The sequence below is a fragment of the Durio zibethinus genome, chromosome 16, assembly GCF_047325235.1.
Source record: "Durio zibethinus cultivar Kanyao isolate XHJ-2024 chromosome 16, ASM4732523v1, whole genome shotgun sequence".
NCBI lineage: Eukaryota > Viridiplantae > Streptophyta > Magnoliopsida > Malvales > Malvaceae > Durio > Durio zibethinus.
In genome coordinates, this window is record NC_143177.1 from 24,812,155 (window position 1) to 24,831,358 (window position 19,204).

Sequence of the window (19,204 nt, forward strand, 5' to 3'; positions counted from 1 at the left end):
TGATAGTAAAATGTTTTGCTGCAAAAGTTTTAAAATCCTGCCTGTCAGAACATGCTGCATATTTTCAAGATGTAATTCTAAGTTATTAGAAGCAAAATGCATAGTCAAAGTAGAGTGCATGCACTGAGGAAAGCAATCATGGTAGGTTGCATGTAAATGCAAAATATTAAGAGCCTATACAGAACAACATTAACCACAGAAATATCAGAAAAAAAAAAAAACAAAACTTTATTGCACCTATTAGAAATGCTGAATATAAAATCACTATCCAACCAGTACATGAGGTGCAGATAGTGAAAACTCTATAATAAATGACTGTAAAATGAATTATGTCAAGGTGAGCCAAAATGTACAACAGAAGGAAACAGAAATGAAAAATATGAAGCAAAACAGATAAATATATACAGTTTTCACTCATGGTAGTTCGGGGAAAACTTTTTGTTGCAAGAAACCGATAAAACGTCTAGCATACAGCTCGGGTTCAACAGCAGATATTGACAAGGGGTCATATTTCACTGATTTGCATGCATTCTCCGCCTTTTTCTTTGCATTGTATTCCTGTAAAATATCAATTATTCCCATATAGAGAACCACATCATAAACTTCAAAAAGTTCAACTTCAGCTGAATCTGTTTCATCCCGGTAAAGCTTGTGATTAGCCTGCGCTGGCATGTTTACTCCTAATTGCACCCGTAACCTGAATAAAATTGTGGTTCCAGATGAACAAAATGCCTCTCAATAATTGTTTTACAATGAAAAACCTCCATATTCTGAAATATTTGATGTGGCAAAAAAAAAAAAAAAAGGTGTCACGGTGCAGTTGAAGGACAGAGCAAAGGGCATCAGCAGATATTAACTGAACTATTGACTCGTCGAGAAAAAGACTTCATCAAGAACAAAATGGAAGATGGGGACAGAATTTTGACATTTCCAAATCTACTTTTGACAAATACAAAACCCTTCTTCATTTGGATCTAGACAAACCGTACAAGCAGGCTATACACCTTTCTTACTTTTGAAGGTCCATATCTTTTGTAGCAGTTAAAACACATTCTTTGTCCCGAAGATGATATGTTCTATGATGATGCCAACATAACTCAGTCTAGAAACATGCAAGCTTATAAAAATATCAGGGTTGTTAACTAATTGGCAAAGAGCCAAAGCTGAAGATAATCAACAAGTATCGGGGTGATAGCTTTTGTATAACATATGAGACAATTTCAATTCTATGTGCAAAAAGAATTGAGAATGAAAGCAGCTACCTTCCAGTACCGGGTACCAAAACATCAACTTCCTTGTCACCGAGAGAGTAAGCTCTTAATGCCTTTCCTCTAATGTGAGGACCTGGTTCAGTGTTAACAGAGCTTGGTTCATGGGCCACCAGCAGCAAGCCTTTTGAAGGAAATAACAGTTCTTCTGTGATCATACCTAGTGGAAGCAAAACATAAGTTGCATGCTTTTCAATAAATTAACAATATGAAAACAAAGGAAAGATCAGAAAGTAGCCACTAAAAAGAAAGATAAAAAGTTTCAAGTAAAAAGTTTTATTGGAAGTGCACACCCACTAAACATGAACACCCAAATCAATTAAAGGATTCAAGCATTCTTTCCGAGTCGCCAAGAGACAGAAGAGCTTATTTCAAGCATTCCCCTTGAGGCAGGAAAACTCCTTAATCATTTAACTAGGTATGAGAACACCTCCCTAGTAGAAATTCTTCCATTCTTCTTAATTAAGTTGATTTGAGAACATCTGCTGCTGATTTCAATAGCCAAGTCAAGCCTTCCAACAGGCAAGACAGATGCCAATTCTACATCTGCCAACTCCCTCAACAAAAGTTATCTCAAGAGTCCAGAAGGGAGATCACATTCTTGTATTATCATGCATTCTTTGTCTCTCTTGGATTAGCTCCAGGTCACTCTTCAACAAGTTTACCAATCCTCAGTTTGTGTATCATATGTACCTGCATATCCTTGTGCTACGATTTGGTGGTGACAAAGAAGCTTAAGATGAATACAAATAATGTGACAACTATTGTATCTCATTTTCTAAGTCATCCACACCCAAGTCTTGCACCAACAAACGGTTTAATCATAACCACATCAATTTCCAATAATAATCAAAAGCATCTGATGAGAGAGGAACTCTAATATTGTGTAAATTTTCTTCCAGGGTGCACCTGGGCTCAGGTTCAAGTGCTAGAGGGCCAAATCTAGGAAAAGGACCAGGACAACTACTGTGGGTCGTGACCAGACTGTGACATTTCATTCTATTCCCACTCCCAAGTTATTTTACTCTTGAGGAGAAACTACTCCCTTCCCACCATATTCCCACTCCATCACAGAAACCAAGAATCTATAACATACAAGCAAATTAATAACATAAAATGGTCAAATTGGAAAGAGACACCTACCGTGGCTGGTAGGTGAGCTCTCAATATTGGGCATCATGTTGGGAGGTTCTAGGAGGCCGTTTAGTTGCTTGGGAGCTCTAAAATGTAAACCCAATAGAAGGCTATAATCAATTATCTGTTGAGATTTCAAGAACTTGCAGTCCACATCAATTTGGCTGCAATGCGAATAACAAGAACACTAATTGTTAGAAATCAAGCAGACATATAGTTATAGTCATGACATATTTATATGCTTTCGGGTACACATAATAAGTTTTTGGTTTTCGTAAGTGAAAAATGCTAAAAAGCACCAATGTAAGTGATTAATACCTTAGCACAAGGGAGTAAAGGGGGAAAAAGTTTGCAGCAAAACAATCTAACTTCTCCTATAATCTAAACATCAACAAATTCCAAAAGCAAAGCAGAAAATTGAGGATACAAGGGCAGTCGTGAAAACATAGTTCTTATAAAACATGTGACAGAACATTATGCTTCCCTTTCCATTAAATCTAAAACACCAGTTCCAGCATTAGTAAGTTATCAGGGCTATGCGAAATGGTCACCTTTTGTAACTACATGCAGACACAAGGTTTGGCTTCTCACTCCAGCTGTATCCTCAAATTGGAATAGGACACTTCATCTATGGGTTTTGCAGAATAAGGCCATATGGAAGCTTATACTCATCAAATGTGCAAAAAAAGAAAAAGCATCAGAAAGTGATTTTATTTAACTATAGATGGGCCCGCTGCAAGCTTCTGGTTGCAACTGGGACCATTCTTGTCCAATACTTGACTTCACTAGACAAGAGTAGTGGACATGTATGATGATTTAGATGCCACAAGCTATATCTGATTAAGATTGAACACCTAGCTTTAATTTTTTAACCTTTAAATAACCAATACAGAAGGAAACAAATCCAGCAGGAAAGTTAAACACGATTTGAATTTATTTTCAAATATAGATGACACTGATACATGGAGAACAGCTGCCACCTGCTGTTTAGCTTTGAACCTTGCAGTTTGGAACAACTTAGAAAATGAGTCTACTTAGATTGCAATGCACAAGTGATGTTACAGAGGATGAAGATGAGGAACTTACTAAAAAAGGAATTTCCGCAATGATTTGTCCATATGAAACTCATATGACAGATCAAGATCCTTCAATGTAGTATTTTCATGAATTTTATCTTTCTCTGTATATCTTCCATGAGTTGATCCCTTTAGATCATAACGATGATGAATTCGCAGTTCTGTGCAAAACATATTCCCCATAACCATGAAGCGCACCTAGAAGCAGAAAACTAATCATAAGCTAGGCGCATCGCTGTATGTAAACAAAGTCAGATGGATAACAAGTACCTTTCTTCTGCCTGCTAAAGTTATCCGGTGGAGCCCAAAAAATTTTGTTATGAGAGTATTTTCATATTCTTTTACATGATTGTAGTAGTTAGGCAGCATCTTGAGTAAAACCTACATAGAAGAAAACTACTTATATAACATAGAGGGCATCCTTCTTCGTCTAGGGGTACAGGCCTACTGTAAGAAAAATCATCATGAAATCCTCTGATACATGCATATTAAATAGTTCAAAAAGAAAGGGTACAATTAATAAATTCACAAATAAACTAAATTTGAAGGAAATTAGACAATGAAATATGTGTACCTAGCAAATTTGACTAGAAAAAGGATATTAAGGGTTGGAGTGGGAGGCTTTCTTGAAAGAGAGAAAGGAGGGAGTGGTCAGTGGAGAGAGTGAACTGCCTCATTTAAAGTCGGTACAAAACACCAATAATGTTATTAAACACAGCTTGGCGAAACTTCAGCCAACAATTCAACATAGATCACTTGTTTTGCAAAGCATTTTCTCTAGAGCTATGTTCTATGTATCATTTCAAATGCCTTCTCGAACTCAAGCGGCGCCCTTAATTGTCATCTCTTTGTCCATGTAACAATTACAATGGTACCAGCTAAGGAAACTTCTAATGCAGATTTTCTTCATTCACCCAAGGGAAACTACCAACTCTACCATGCAAAAACCAACATTAGATATAAATATCGGTGCATGTCGACAGCATTAGCCATTTATTCCAGGTCCAGTGCAGGGCCTAGATCCCCATTAATATGCCCATCAGACAATGGAGACATAAGAATTAGCTTTTTCAAGTGCAGCTGTTTGTGTGTGTTTTGAAAGGTTGCATTAAAAGTTCATTAGTTTTTGCAACAAATCATCTTATCAGAACTGAGTTGAGTTTTTCTAGTTAAGTAAACAAAAAAAAAAATGATGTCCTGGTCCAAGCTCAAGCAATTCTATAGGAAATGAGTTTATAGCTGAGACAGTGTCCATCCTAATATTAGTAAACTCTTTAATGCAGTCATATCGTGATTATAAACATGAACAAACACAAACTACATAATATTAATACAAAAGAATAAAAGTGAAAAAGACAATGGTTTTAACTTTTAAACTTGTGTCACAAAATGGCAGATCCTCATTGAAATCAGCCAAGTGCTAAGATTTCCTTCCCCATCCATGTTTTAGTTGATATGTAATTGGATAAAACATGCTTGAAATTTGAAAATATAAATATAACAATGAGTAGATAATATGCATGAAAAACTATATAGGTACAAACCTTGAGTTCAGATCTTTTCAATGTCTTGATCACAAATTTATCATCATGAGATAGATAGAAGATACTGCCACTTTTCCCTGGAGAAGATATTTCTGTCAGACCATCATCACCACAAATGGACATCATGTACTCTGCTGCATCTAGCTTGAACATCTCCCTCAGATTCCTTGACATAGTGCGACAAATATGCATAATGTATAAGATCATAATTTCACTCTTTTTGCAGATGACTAGAGTTTAAACAATTCAGATTGCTCCTTATATATATCTCCATCAATAAGATTCAATCATCAGAGGCTTGATGACAATCTTTCTTCACAAGTCTAACAAGAACAATATGCATAAGATTTTAATACCTGAAAACCATAGGACAATAATCCTTCCAGTAGAAATCAATAGATTTGTGCAGAGGTGTAAACTGTGAACCCCTTCTAGGGAAAAACATAGTAATTCTAGCTCGATCTCCAAAATCAGCATTTCGAACCTCACGCTTAGGCACTGGTGTTATCTTGCCAACAGTATACCTGTGAACTTCAAATCAAGCATTTCATAACATGTAACAAAGCCAAATATGTGTGTGTGTGTGTGTGTGTACTCTGAGAAAATATTTAAAAAAGACATGCCAGAAAAAAAATTTGATGAAGTCAAGCCCCAATATAGGTAAAATTGGACTGATATCCCATTAAGATGACTTGATGAGTTAGAAATATTGCAGAAATGGAAGGAATTTCAATCTCAATCAGTTTTACCTTATACCAAGTTGCAAATTAAGCATCAAATGATAGCTATTTTTGCCCCTGAAAATGCCAACACATGAACTCTTTTTTGTTTCTTTGGCATGACTTCTAGTTCGTTTTTCATCTTTCTTTGATAATTCAGTGCAATTTCTTATTCTCTCTTTAATCATAACTCCTTGCATGTATTCTCTCTCGTAAACTACAGCAGTATTTTCTTGCACCTCACTTTGACCAGCATCAGAATCAAGGGAGAATGTGCCCGAGGAGTTATAGCGTATAAATTCTCTACCAGAATCAGAAAGTCTTGAATTTTCAGCAGTCTTGTGTGACATTCGACCTGAACTTCTTAGAACTCCACTTATAGAGATCTTCTCAGAAAGACTACGCTTAACACTTGGTTTCTTAACCACGAATTCCTCCAAATTTAGTGACGAACATTGAGATGACACACTTTTATGACCATTCTTATATCCCAGAGAGATAGAACACTTCTTTAGAGAGGGACATTTACTTCCAGCAGGATAGAATGTTCCTTTCCCATCCTTAAGACCCCTGATCCATGTTCCAAAATAATATCCCCCATCAGCATACTGATAAATTCCACAACCATGTCTGAGGCCATTTAACCAACATCCATTGTACTGATCACCATTTACCCATTCCATAACACCCCTACCATGCATTTTTCCACGTTTCCAATTCCCAGTATATTTGTTTCCATTATTCCAAAAATATCTACCCTTACCTTCATGTACTCCTTCCTTCCATTCTCCTTCATAAACATCTGAATTAGAATACTTCTTTCTCCCAAATCCATGTCGTATATTCATCCTCCATTGCCCTTCGTAAATGGATCCATCAGGTGCTGTAAACGCACCAAAACCATGAAGGTAACCCCCCGAGATATCACCATTGTATTTGGCTCCCGATGGCCAATGTAATAGTCCTTTACCTGTCATTTTCCCTGCTTCCCAATCACCCTCATATACTGTTCCATCTGACCATGTATACTTTCCCTTGCTGTGGGGAAGAATTTCCTTAAAATCACCAACATATAAATCTCCATTTGAGAAGGCCTTCTCATTGAGCCTGCAAGAACAAAAATTAACTATAAGAAAACATGATCTGATACATGTGGTGCTGAAGAGCATATAATACCTTTCGACATTCTCCACGTTGACGCATGATACAGGATCGAGCTGTTCGGTACTGGTTCCAGAACCTTCATCAAAGAGATTCTTTAAGCGAGTCATTCAAGCAATCTGGTAGATTGGCACCTTACTTTTAACTTTTGAATCTGATAATGCAGTTCATTTACCCCAGTTAAAGTTAAAATATCAACATTGAAAAGAAATGACAGTAAAGCAGTAATTTTTCTTTTTCGCCCATTTTCTCCATGATAACAAGGAAATATAAAAATTTTACTTGTTTGCCACTTCTATCACTCTCTATATTCAGATAGCTGTTAATAAAGAACATCACAAACTGGTTATCAAAATCACAATTTTTGGGCAGAAACTCCCGAGATTTAGTCATGAATTGAATCAAAACAAAGATTCAGAGTCAAATTTTTATCACTACTGAGCACTGAAAACTCTTTTATTTCAAACAAAACTATGATCATTGCCTCTTCTTTCACTATTTCTCTTTTCCCACAAACTAAGAAAATTTATAAACTGAATCTCAAATTTTGATATTATACATCTGAAACTTAATTTGAGCAAGGAAAAAACAAGAATAAACTTACCTGTAACAGATAATAGAATCAGCTCCTTCTCCTGACTGAACAGTTTGATATCAACAAAAAATTGAATGAAAACAAGAATAGGAAAAACCCAAGAATTTATACACCATAAAAAATTAAAGGGCAAAAAAAAAAAGAAAAATCTAAATGATTATACATGGTTCTTGTCAAAAATTTCCAACAGCTGAATCTGCCATAAAAATCTCTTCTTCTTGAATTGACACTTCACCCCACACTTTGTGGATTATGGGAATCTCTTTTTCATTTACAAATGGTTATAAATTTAGAGTATGGCATCATCAAAGTTCTTTTCACACCACCTTTTTTTTCAACAATTTTGTTTTTACACAAAATGGTTTGTCCTTCTGTTGTCGTAAACTGAAAAGCAAAGTAACTAAAAAGACAAGAGAAAGATGAACATATCTTGGCCACGTGTCGCTTAGGAAAAAGTTGTTGGGTTGGGTCCCTGTCTTGTAATTTGATCCCGAAGATCAATCAGGTGGGTTGCATGCGATTTGTGGCAGTGATTGGTTGGCAAAGGAAGAGTGTACCTGCGTTGTAGAAGATCTTTTCGGACAGCCTTGGTGCCAACTGCCAAGGACTACGGGGGAAGTGGCAGATGGTGTGGTTTTCTTCTTTGTACATAGTACAGCTCAGATGACGTGAATGATTCACTTTGTTTTAACACATGGGGGCAGATTGGACCTTTTGCTTTAACAATAATTCCAATTTATGTGGCTTTAATTACACCACTCAAATTCATCTTCACACTTCAACATTTTTTTTTTTAGAAAAATCTTTATATATAAAATATTAATTTTATCTTTTAATAAATTATAATTTTATCTTCTTTATATTAATATTTGAGGATTTTCGATAATATTTTAAAATTCTTCAAAATCTATTTTTCATAAGCTTTCAACGTTTAAGCATTTCCAAGAAGCATAATTCCACATAAAAATTTTACACCCCATTCAATGTTTAAGATTCCTGAATATTCATTTCCAGAGCCTTTTAAAATTCTCAAAAATTAATTTTTAACAAGCATGATTTTGACAAAAAAATTTTGTAAAAATCTTAACTTTCGTAAAATTTCAATCAAATTAATGAATAAAAATCTCAAAATTTTTCCTGTAATGAATGGATTATTAAAAATACTTATGATATAGGAGTTGATTTTATGATTTTAGGATTAAATTTGGATTGAATTTAGATTTACAGTGAGAGATTGAAGAAGAGAGTAAAAAATGACTGACCGAAAATATAATATTGTTAGGATGAGATGTATTTAAAAGAAAAATTATATTTTAAAAGTGTAGTATATCTAATAATGAGGTGCAAAGAGTGTTTTGGGGGGGTGTAGATAGAATTTTCTTTCAATTTCCAGAGCTGACATGTGTTTGAATTTCTTTTTTTTTTTTTTAATTCAAAGCTATATATTTAAAATTGAAGGCCAAGAATGAAGAAAGCTAAAGTGATTTTTTTCCATATCAATTGCAAGATCCAAAATCTAATAGCTTGAAACAATGGATGAATTTGATCTAAGTATACATTGAAATCAGAAGTCGGAACATAAAGCTTCAGCTTAAATACATGAATGAGAACTCTACTCAACCCAATTATATAAAAAAGATCATTGCCTTGATCCTGCCTTCTTTACCCTACCAAGCGGAGGAAAATCATCTTTTCCACAGAGGAAGGAATCATTCTTCGTAGTTTTCGCGGTTTCTTCTGGTTTATCCTTGGCAAATTGGCCATTTCGATGCTGGTTTTGTTGAACTATTGACTTAACAAAAGAAGAATAAACAACTGGCCTTTGAGAATGGCCTTGTGGAGTTGATTTTGCTAAGGGAGAAACGATCAGTGGTTTTATTCCTAACAACTCAGGATCTGATGAAAACTTGTATGGAACTTTACTATCATCCATTCTCCTGAATGTAATGGATATCCTGCATAGGAATAAGCAGAATGAAATAAATGAGTAATTGAATATCCAACTATCCGAGATTAAATATTTTACAAATTAATCAGAAGGTATCGAATTAAGATACCTTTTCCCCGGAACAGCTGGGACACAGTGCTTAGCAATGTCGGCTCCATTACCATTTAGAATGAGCACAGATCTGCATAGCCAGTACCAGCTCAGAAGCATAAATAAAAATGAAGATTATCATGTATAACAAGTAACAAAAAGGCATTTTTATCAAAAGAAATCTCCAACATCAGCATATATATGCTCCAATTTTCATATCAAAGATTCAAATAAGGTATAGATACAGGCAAACGTACCCAACAGGCAAAGGTATAGATACAGGTCCCGAGAACTCTCCTGGTCTCACAATCTTCAAACTTGAACCAAAAAGAATATTGCACTCAGCCAAGAAAGACACGGTGCAAAAGGGTCGAAGAAAGTCATGGTGGTCAATGTGTGGAGGAATGCAATCCCCTTCATCATAAATGTTTACAATGCAACTGTTGGGAACACACGTTGGAGGCAAAATATGCCACCTCACCATCCTCTTGATCATTTGCTTGAACAATGAAGGCAAAGGATCAACTTCTTCATCTCTAATGATACCTGGTGGATTCCCATTTTTATCCTGTAATGGTACAAAATTTAATATGAAATTGATTGGGAGTAAAAGGCAAAAAGCAGAAAGAAAAAAAAATATAATAAGAACTTAAATTTACCACTGCATAGTTGTAACAACAGCCAAATTGTATTGTAACACGACCTTTACCACGCATCGATTTCCTGGGCTCTGAGTATGTACGTTCTATAAACATTCAAATGAAAAGGTATAAAATATTAGTACAAGCAATCCTATTATTCATGCTTATTCTTAAATATATTCAAGAGATTACGTTCTATAAACATTCAAATGAAAAGGCATAACATATTAATACAAGCAATCCTATTATTCATGCTTATTCTTAAATACATTCGAGAGATTACATGCATGCCATTTGAGTGAATCTAAGGAAACCATATAAAACAATCCAATCTAGACAACTTCACTGCCAGTCTTGAAAATACCTCCCTACTAAAGTTCTGACCTAACAGTTAAATTTTGAAGGTAATGCACCAACAAATTTTGTTGAGTGTGGAGCTATTGTTACTGTTATTTTGTCTAACCATTTCAATTTGTTAATAAGGCTGTGACCACAGCCAAATTGTGCAGGAAAATCACCATTGTGTTTATTGTAGGTCGTTATTATGGTGAAATAACAGGGATATTAGCCTCTTCCTCACTCACACATGGTCTACTTCATGAGATTAGGCTAATTTCACCATTCTTTGAAAAGAACAAGCTTTCTCCTAGACATAACTTGGCATTTAATTTTCGCTGAAAGAACACTATATAGGCAAGCAATATCGACCTTGAGTCAATTACTGAATCAAGTGAAATTCTAAAGCTCATTATCAAGAAGGTTAAGTTTTGTATAGTCATACCTCTAAGTTGCCCCTTTTGGCCCATACGTTGTAGATTATAAACACATTCCACAATTTTCTTCCGCTCTTCAGCATTGAAGACCTCAGTATGAAGCTCAAGCCCTTTAAGCACATTCGTTGATTTCCCATTGATCTTCTCCATGTGAACAAAATCCTTTTTCCTGCCAACTTGCAAAAACCTGATCTGCTCCTTTTGCTCCTCCGATAATCCATTGTCAATCACAAAAGAAGTTCCAACAAGTCCATCGTTAAGGAGTATATCAGAATTCATGTGGTTACGAGCAAGCTGTTTGCTGCTCTCTGAATTAGGTGTTAAAATAGTATTGAACGCCACGGTGGATTGCTGGCAAGGCAACTTGATAATGGGTTCTGAACCATTCTCCGATGGACACAAACCAGATACATCCTTAGCTGAGCAAACTGTCAAACCTTGTTTCGAGTCATATAACAAAGATGTTTCGCTCACTCTCTCTGGAAGGAAATATTGACATAACATAACACATCAGAATAAATTGCTTCAAACGTTTTCTAGTAACATACATGGAAACAAAATCTGATAAAAGCTTAATAAATTTTTCAAAGAAAAGGAAAATTCCATCAGTGCCTATGAAACCAAACCGTGAACAATTTCAGAATTAAAAGGAAAAAAAAGACGTTACAAAGCAAAAACCCCATAACTTATAAACAGAAAAAAGAAGTGAAATTCAAGACAGGGTGAGAGAGTATCTTACTATTCAAGATATCATGAATCCGTTTCTCCAAAAGAGCTTCACAGTGTTGGCAAAACCCTTGAGAGAAAACCTCAAAAACCTCGTCTCGATTCAATGTCTTAAGCAGCCCAATGATGCCTTCGCCGGTGCTGGATTCAGGCAACTTTCCAGGGAAATCTCCGTCCATCAATACCACTTAATTCCACGTAAAAAAATACATGTAAGGGAAGGCTTTTCAAAGCTTTTATATGGACAATATGTAGCAAGCCTGCTAGATTGCGTTTCAGTTTCAAAGTAGGGAAACGAATCCGCCTGTTCCTCGGAAAAGTTAAAAAAAAAACACTTTCTTTTACAGCTAAATTAAGTTACTAAAGTTACTTTTTTACTAGCAGTAATAGTACTTTTTACTTTTCATCTATCCATAGAAAAGAAGGAAACGGCGCCTTTTAAATGATACAGGCGAACAGCTAATAGTGCCGTTTATGTCTTCCCCTCTTCGGCTCTCTCTCGCTCGCAGTCTCTCTTGATTCTGGTTTTACCATATCTCCGACGAACTGAAACAGGTACGTTTCAACCATCTCCAGCTGTAGAGAATGTTTACCTTAACCTCCACCCGCAGTATTTTTCGATTTGGTTTTACTTTTGTCCACGAATTTGCTCTGAAAAAGATTTTTTTTTCACGATTTAATATGAATATTCTTGTCCACATTAGCCAAATAAAATTGATTTTCTTTTTAATATTTTGGTGGGATTATTTGGGTTTGAATTTTTTTAAAAATTTTTCTTCAATATCTCGTGGCCTCAAGAGTAATGCAGATTTGGTGTTTGTTTAAATGTCATAATACAGATTGTTGAATATTTTTGCTGAAAAAAATGCACCCTCCTCTGACGTTACACAGGCATCCAATGTGTGCCAAAGTAAGTGTAATCTTCTTGGTGAATCTAAAATTTCGATTCTTTGTTATTGAATAATCATGGGTTTTTATCAATAATGCCTTTTGGCAGATCATCGAGGAGTTCCAAAAGTGTCATTTGGACCATCCCATAGCCAAATTCTTCGGTGAATGTACAGAATTAAAGATAAAGCTCGATCGCTGTTTCCGACAGGAAGTGAGTTGTTCTGAATTCTGGTGTTTGTTTCTTGTCAGAAAGTAGTATCGTTTTTGTGACTGTGTCTGAAGTACACTACTTTGTCCGCAGAAAGCTCTGAAGAGGAAGGCCAACTTTGAACAGAGTAAGAAACTGAGAGAAAGACTTCAGGCATTAAGGAAGGAAACTGCTGAAAACAATTCCTGAAAGTGAATTACGATGCTTTGGTGAGGCCACAAGCATTGCTGCAACAAAAATTTTACTTCAGTTATTTTGTTTAATTGTTTGCAACATGTATTTTATGTGATGAATAATCAACAAGATTATTGTTCCTTCTTGATTGATGTGAATGTCCCAAGCAATTGGCTTGGTTTAACAGTGACTGAATCAATTTGCTTGCAATAGCTTTATATAGAATAAATATAAATCACAACCAAGCACACTGCTAGCTACATACATCATACAAATATGAAACTTCCATTAGTTCAAGCTTTTTTGTCTAGTTCTTGTTATCAGATTTATTTTTGCTTCTGATGCTTCAAGTCCTTGATAAAAGTCTTATCTTCTTCTTTGGATTAAGGGTTGCTGTGGTATATTATAAGGCTTTTCCTGCTGTCGAAATCCTTGATGAAGTGCTTCATTTTCTTCTCAGAATCCCAAGCTGAAGCTGGATCTTCATGTAGAAGTCCTTTGATTGCTTCTGGCATGGGTTGATCTTTCATTATACTTTTCCAATAATCTCCTGCTTCTTTTCTTGCATGGTTGAGGTTGGCAGACTATCCAAGAATAGATCAAAGTGTATAAACATAGATACTTATAGTCATGAAAAAATAAAAATAACTGAATGAAAACTAAGATTTAAGGATTATTTTCAAGAACTTGATAGAAATATACAGAAAAAGGTTTTCAATAGATCAATAGATCAATAGCTGCCCTAAGATTACATGAGAAGTAATGCTTACCAGGACAAGAAAGCAAAAAATGAAGAAAACAAAGGAAGTCTTCATGTCTTTGGTAGCCTGTTGAAACACAGTTAGAATTTGCTGTTTTGTTTTGTAGTCTGCTCAAGACTGACTGACCATTTATAGGCCACTTGCAAAGGACAAGAAAGTGATTATCGACGAAACAATTAAACAAATAATATTTTAATTTAATTAAGCTCTGCATAATATAATATTATTAAATTTGCTATGATCTCGGTAAGGATCCTTTAGGTATATACCATGGAGCCTAATGTTTCAGAGACCAATGGCAACTTTTTCAGTAGTTCACCACTCCTAGACATGACAAAGACAATGAGATTGAATCAGCTTGGATCCCATGAAAGGAGATAATTAAATGGTTTTTCCAATTTCTGTCACTTTGGTGGTAGACAATATTCCCACACGTTTTAATGGCAGCATAGTTGAGATTTTTTAAACAATATCATTGAGATTTGTTTATAGAATACTTGATTTTTCTGGGTGGGAGCTGAACTAATAAAACTACAGTAATGACAGACCTTTCGACCCTTAAACTTTTCAGAACTTTTCACAGACAAGCTGATGAGATATTGAAACCTCGCTTTTCTCCAATTCAATCAGTTTATAGTGAATCTCCTCACCATTACCTAAAGGAAGAAAAAACTAATACCAGAATTGGAGTCTCATTTGTCACCAATTGTACTTATGTTCTCAAGCCTGTTGATTAGATTAAATTGTACTTATGTTTTCAAGTCATTACTACTTACAAAGTACTGAATCTATGCTCTAACAGCAAACAGTGCTTGCTCACTTTATGGAAAAGATAGGATTTTGAAATGGTTTTCTTGGTGGAACATTATCCTGTCATTCTCCAATCACCTTTTTCCGGTGCTGCCATTTAGTGTGATGATGTAACAAACACTAATTTAGGGAAGTTATTAAGAGCAGAAATCTTTTAGTGTTTCGTTGACCTAATAAATAAATCATTTCTTCAACATCTTATGTCTAATGCTTGGCGATGAAGGTTTGGCCTCTGATGAACAGTTGATGTGAGGTCCTTGTCATACACAGTAGCTAGCAACAGCTCAAGTCATTTTCATCATCATCAGTTGTTTAATGTGAGATTATACTATATGTAGAGAACAAAGTCAGGATCATTTAGTCTTGAGTTGACTCTCAGAGGAAGATACCGAGATGATAAGAATCAAGCAAGGAAAAATGAAAAAAAAAAAAAAAGGAAAAGGAAAATATGAAGATTAATTACAGGTTCCAGACTTCCAGTGCAATAATCTTCAAAAAAAATTTAAAAACAAGGTCTGGGGAGAAGAAAATCATTTTGGATTGATACGATGCAGAGTCGTGCCTACATACCATGAGAAAGTTCTATGCTAAAAAATTTTGGGGTGAAAGTTGACCTCTCATAATAAAAGAAATTGTTTGAATGCCACCTTAATTCCTCATAAATTGAGAAACACTACCTTTATTCATTTAATACCTATCAACATGTCAAACTTAGCTAACCCTTACATTTTTTAACAGTATTTTCCAAATATATTCATCAGTTTGGTGAATATAATAGTGTTGAAATTCAAAGATCTGTATATCTTTATTAGTGATTTGTTGTTATTTTATCTTGAAGATTGGTCTATCTATGTTCTCATATACCTTTGCATGATCCTATTGTTGATTATCAGCTGACCAACAACACAAAATAAACAATAAAGTTGAGTGCAGTGGGAAGTGGCTGAGACTGTGAGAGAAAGATTGAAAATGGACAAATTTTGAAAGAGGTTAGATAGACTCTAAGACCCCCACAACTCTAGGTTGGCTCTTTCCAGGCCTAAAGTCAACTTGATACACAATTGTCAGTTGTGTAGTACTTTTTTTTTGTTTGTTTCCATTTGTTCATGCACAGCATATTTCTTTTTCGCATATAGTTTTGGTCTAATCCTTACATTTTTAATATGGTTCTTATGCTGTGATTTGGTGGGCACATGATCACTGCCTTGGCCTGATATGTCAAAGTCAACTTCATTTTGCATATCAAACACGTGAGCTAGTTGCGTTTCACATTTTTCTTTCTTTCTATTTTTCTTAATTGCTCTGCTTAAATGATTGAAAATAACCCATTTTTAATTTGGTGCTTAAACTTTGAGCCTCACAGCTTGATCATCTTCATGGAAGGAAATACAAAAGAGAACTATTAAATCTTAATCCTAACAGTTAAGCAACAAATTGTTCTTTGGTTGCTTCACTATCAAGGAAAGAGTTAACTTAAAGGAGATGGATTAAAAGCCACTGTAACCTTTAATGAAGAAGAGGAGTTAATTACCATTCCTGTTTTCATAAATTTCACTTAATTCCATAAGTCAAAGATCAATTGGTTAGCTTTATCTTTCAAGAAATTGATTAATTCCTTGAAAGCATGTCGATGGCCTCGTTGGGGTATATGATAAGATCACTTTCATTCCTAAAGAAAGGTCAATAATTCACAATGTCAACTCTAGGCTAAGATTAAAAAAAGAAGGGTCAGTTCTCCAGGTTATGATGATGATATATTATGCAAATGTGCAAAACTGTGGAAGGTTTAGGTGCCTGGTGGAGGTAGGAAGCATTGTTGTAATGTAATCTCTTCTGAATAGATATGTGTCACCTTTGTTGACAATTAGGAAAAAAGATTTCTGGAAATTGCTATTCTTTTGTAGAACAAACCCTAGTTGTATAGAAAAAAAAGACAACAATTTTCCCATGTGCAAGGGAGTAGGAACAAATGCAAAAAGAGTAGAAACTAATGAAAATCTTATTGTATTGTCAAAGATCAAAGAAAAATTTATCTCCGCCATAAGAATTTCGATGGATCCCAGCTCTCTCTTTCAAAAACAATAGTCTACAAGATCATTGAAGAGAGATCACAACCTCTTCTTGCTGAGCTGCTAGTTGGATATTTCATGATAGCTGACATACTCCACCTTTGTTACCAGCTTTAGATGATGTTACTTTAATCATTGCAATGAAGAAACCAACAAGATTTCAGTGCTATATGATGTTGCAATCTCATTGAAACATGCATACATTCATTGATACCTGACAGGGATACATTCTGCAATAGGACACCATAGTCAACTCTTCTGCAGAATTTCTATCCCACAACCACCACAAACCTCATCTTTTTCTGTTTTTTTGGGTCAGTTCACAATCCAAAATCTATAATATATCCTTTGTACTTGTTCATTTAGTATTCCATGTGATTCTTGCCAAGATGAAAAGAATCAAGCAACATGATTGAGTTAATTTATTGTTATTAAATAAGCATGTGATTTGGGTATAACTTAGTTAATTTAGACTAGGCCAGGTTTTCTGCATATACAAACAGCCCGGTTTTATGATAAAGTTTTACTTGGTGATGGAAGGATGTGATTTTTAAGGGCATAGATAGTTTATTTGGTAGCTGACTGAAAACTGACAATAAGGCGTCTCCTGTCCATTGAAACGAGTTATAGCTAATCTCTCAGCCAGACCAGTTGCCATACAGTATATTAATTTCTAAACTTTGATGTATATATGATAAAATGATTCTATCTGGGGGACATATTATATTGGTTACCAGTACATTATTTCAAAATATATAATTCATTGCATTAAAATACTATCTTTGCAAGTCTCCAATTGAGTTAGTTGAGTAACTGTTTCTTTATTTCAGAAGCAGAAGAAAAAACAAAGTAGAGTTTGAAAGCAGAGACATGGGTTCTGATTTTGCTTGGTGCATTTCCTTTTTGGTTCTTCTTGTTTTAATGGTAAGAATCAACATAATTTTGCTTGATTTATACTAATTAAAATATTTGTCTACCGCAAATTCCCACTTCTGTTTTATAGTTTCTGCATTAAACTTTTTCTGTCAATGTTAATAACAGTGTGCAAAAGCCAGTAGTGCCCGGAAGATAACTGGCAGACAAGATATGGAAGAAGGACCCATCAGCACAAGCTATCTGCAGCAACCTTCCAGTACCATAAATGGCGATTCTCATGTATTAGCTCACATGGACCATCTGGACCCTTCACTAAACATTTTCTTCAAGATAGATGACCTTAAGGTTGGGAAAACAACGGCCATCTACCTCCCCAGTAAAGACTTTTCTGTCTCTCCTCATCTGCTATCCAGAGAAGAAGCCAATTCTATTCCCTTCTCATCAACAAAACTCCCACAACTTCTTGAGTTCTTCTCATCCTCTAAAGACTCTACCCAAGCCAAAGCCATGGATTATACACTTAAACAATGTGAGTTTGAACCCCCCAAGGGTGAGATAAGGTTTTGTGCCACTTCCCTGGAATCAATGCTTGACTTTGTTCGTTCTGTCTTTGGCTTGGATTCCCACCTCAAAGTTTTAACCACTACCTTTCTCGAAAAACCAACTGCCTTTCTTCAAAACTACACCATTTTGGGCATGCCTAAACAGATCCGTACTTCCAGGATTATTGCATGTCACACTTTGCCATATCCTTATGCAGTATTCTACTGCCACAGCCAAAAGAGTGAAACCAGGCTATTTCAGGTTTCACTAGGTGCTGAGAATGGAGGCAGGGTGCAAGCTCCAGCGGTTTGTCACATGGATACCTCTCAATGGGACCATGATCATGTATCGTTTCGTTTGCTCAAAATCAAGCCTAGATCATCCCCGGTGTGCCATTTTTTCCCTCCAGATAATCTAGTTTGGGTGCCTTTGCCTGCTTGAATATACTGGCCTGGTTATGAATATTGTTTGTATGCAGCAGCAGCAAAATGCAACAGCAAATCATGTAGAGTAATGTTACCATCTAATATGAATGTTGTTCAAAACCATGTCATAATTTGGTTTGATGTTTTTAGTGCCATAAATCAAAGGTTCTTTCCAGAGTTATTACAGCCTCTGGCGTACTACAAACATGAACTAACTTTTATCCCTGAGGTCTTTTGACAACAACCTGATTCAATCATCAAAATATATGACATTAGTGAATCAGCCTGTGGCCCTCTACTAGTTGATTTTTCAAGCCCAATCAAACCATTGAAAGAACAATTGAAACCATCAAGCCCAATCTTTTAGCAAATAGAAATAACTTGGACTGGGCTCAAAGAAAAGTCACCCAAGTACTTGGAAAATTACCCTTTTCCCTTTTGAATCAGTTAAAAGGGGATTATTAGTAGCCAATACAAGAAGGGAGTAAAAACTAAGAACTCAGAAAAGTCTTCATATATACATATATATATATATATATATGGAATATGTGATTAATTGTTGGCAACATTCACACCCCACAATAAAAAGTAATGCCATTTTCCTTCACTTGCTTTTCTAAAAAAAGATAAATAAATGATATTTAAATATTTTCTTTTCACTCATTTGAATCATTGAAGCCATTGCTCAAGTGACGAATGCCTCCTGTAAAAGGAATGGCTGGCTGCTTTAATATTTATAAACTTTCAAGGGACTAAGCTTTTATAGAATAAT

The 19,204-nt window shown here is 35.3% G+C and overlaps 4 protein-coding genes and 1 pseudogene across 14 annotated transcripts; 2 read left to right on the plus strand and 3 right to left on the minus strand.

Annotated features, from left to right (window-relative positions):
- Window positions 1-247: 247 nt before the first annotated feature.
- On the minus strand, window positions 248-7,890 carry LOC111298155 (phosphatidylinositol 4-phosphate 5-kinase 8-like). 9 transcript variants are annotated; one of them, XR_016328822.1, is made up of 11 exons: window positions 7,661-7,873; window positions 7,507-7,541; window positions 6,918-7,056; window positions 5,772-6,848; window positions 5,379-5,546; window positions 5,023-5,188; window positions 3,749-3,859; window positions 3,489-3,676; window positions 1,562-2,566; window positions 1,263-1,428; window positions 248-697 (listed from the first exon to the last, which is right to left on the minus strand). XR_016328822.1 is itself a non-coding variant. In XM_022892867.2 (11 exons), exons 3-11 carry the CDS (start codon window positions 7,010-7,012, stop codon window positions 415-417), a joined length of 2,409 nt encoding a protein of 802 aa, XP_022748602.1. In that variant the 5' UTR covers window positions 7,013-7,056; window positions 7,507-7,541; window positions 7,661-7,890; the 3' UTR covers window positions 248-414. The 9 variants fall into 9 exon arrangements, 7 of the variants coding, with proteins under 7 accessions (XP_022748602.1, XP_089601762.1, XP_089601763.1 ...); XM_022892867.2 differs by having other exon boundaries at window positions 2,412-2,566; window positions 7,661-7,890; XM_089745636.1 differs by having other exon boundaries at window positions 1,263-1,416; window positions 2,412-2,566.
- Window positions 7,891-8,963: 1,073 nt separating this feature from the next.
- Window positions 8,964-11,980, minus strand: LOC111298156 (RNA demethylase ALKBH9B-like). Its single transcript, XM_022892877.2, has 6 exons — window positions 11,689-11,980; window positions 10,958-11,428; window positions 10,195-10,280; window positions 9,793-10,103; window positions 9,555-9,626; window positions 8,964-9,452 (listed from the first exon to the last, which is right to left on the minus strand). The coding sequence occupies exons 1-6, from the start codon at window positions 11,852-11,854 to the stop codon at window positions 9,137-9,139; spliced, it is 1,422 nt and encodes a 473-aa protein (XP_022748612.2). The 5' UTR covers window positions 11,855-11,980; the 3' UTR covers window positions 8,964-9,136.
- A 110-nt stretch (window positions 11,981-12,090) lies between these two features.
- LOC111298157 (Cytochrome c oxidase biogenesis protein Cmc1-like protein) lies at window positions 12,091-13,623 on the plus strand. The gene is made up of 5 exons (XM_022892879.2): window positions 12,091-12,230; window positions 12,515-12,585; window positions 12,673-12,777; window positions 12,868-12,983; window positions 13,337-13,623. Exons 2-4 carry the CDS (start codon window positions 12,541-12,543, stop codon window positions 12,961-12,963), a joined length of 246 nt encoding a protein of 81 aa, XP_022748614.1. The 5' UTR covers window positions 12,091-12,230; window positions 12,515-12,540; the 3' UTR covers window positions 12,964-12,983; window positions 13,337-13,623.
- LOC111298769 (BURP domain-containing protein BNM2A-like) lies at window positions 12,868-18,648 on the plus strand. Of its 2 annotated transcripts, none has more exons than XM_089745638.1 (3): window positions 12,868-12,983; window positions 17,419-17,512; window positions 17,630-18,648. In XM_089745638.1, the coding sequence occupies exons 2-3, from the start codon at window positions 17,459-17,461 to the stop codon at window positions 18,446-18,448; spliced, it is 873 nt and encodes a 290-aa protein (XP_089601764.1). In that variant the 5' UTR covers window positions 12,868-12,983; window positions 17,419-17,458; the 3' UTR covers window positions 18,449-18,648. The 2 variants fall into 2 exon arrangements, with proteins under 2 accessions (XP_089601764.1, XP_089601765.1); XM_089745639.1 differs by lacking the exon at window positions 12,868-12,983 and adding an exon at window positions 15,688-16,902.
- On the minus strand, window positions 13,275-13,918 carry LOC149514473 (uncharacterized; annotated as a pseudogene). Its single transcript, XR_016328823.1, has 2 exons — window positions 13,719-13,918; window positions 13,275-13,532 (listed from the first exon to the last, which is right to left on the minus strand). The product of XR_016328823.1 is annotated as an uncharacterized LOC149514473 (transcript).
- Window positions 18,649-19,204: the final 556 nt, after the last annotated feature.

Excerpts from the sequence above, each read along its gene's own strand:
- LOC111298155 (XM_022892867.2), bottom strand. The coding sequence starts at position 7,012 with ATGACTCGCTTAAAGAATCTCTTTGATGAAGGTTCTGGAACCAGTACC. Across the intron at positions 3,860-5,022 it reads TGAAAAGATCTGAACTCAAG|GTTTTACTCAAGATGCTGCC; the intron begins GTTTGTACCTAT and ends TCTTCTATGTAG. Across the intron at positions 2,567-3,488 it reads TTGCGGAAATTCCTTTTTTA|CCAAATTGATGTGGACTGCA; the intron begins GTAAGTTCCTCA and ends TTCGCATTGCAG.
- LOC111298769 (XM_089745638.1), top strand. The coding sequence starts at position 17,459 with ATGGGTTCTGATTTTGCTTGGTGCATTTCCTTTTTGGTTCTTCTTGTT. Across the intron at positions 17,513-17,629 it reads TGGTTCTTCTTGTTTTAATG|TGTGCAAAAGCCAGTAGTGC; the intron begins GTAAGAATCAAC and ends TGTTAATAACAG.
- LOC111298156 (XM_022892877.2), bottom strand. The coding sequence starts at position 11,854 with ATGGACGGAGATTTCCCTGGAAAGTTGCCTGAATCCAGCACCGGCGAA. Across the intron at positions 10,104-10,194 it reads GTTGTTACAACTATGCAGTG|GATAAAAATGGGAATCCACC; the intron begins GTAAATTTAAGT and ends GTACCATTACAG. Across the intron at positions 9,627-9,792 it reads TCTATACCTTTGCCTGTTGG|ATCTGTGCTCATTCTAAATG; the intron begins GTACGTTTGCCT and ends CTGGCTATGCAG.
- LOC111298157 (XM_022892879.2), top strand. The coding sequence starts at position 12,541 with ATGCACCCTCCTCTGACGTTACACAGGCATCCAATGTGTGCCAAA. Across the intron at positions 12,586-12,672 it reads GGCATCCAATGTGTGCCAAA|ATCATCGAGGAGTTCCAAAA; the intron begins GTAAGTGTAATC and ends GCCTTTTGGCAG. Across the intron at positions 12,778-12,867 it reads ATCGCTGTTTCCGACAGGAA|AAAGCTCTGAAGAGGAAGGC; the intron begins GTGAGTTGTTCT and ends CTTTGTCCGCAG.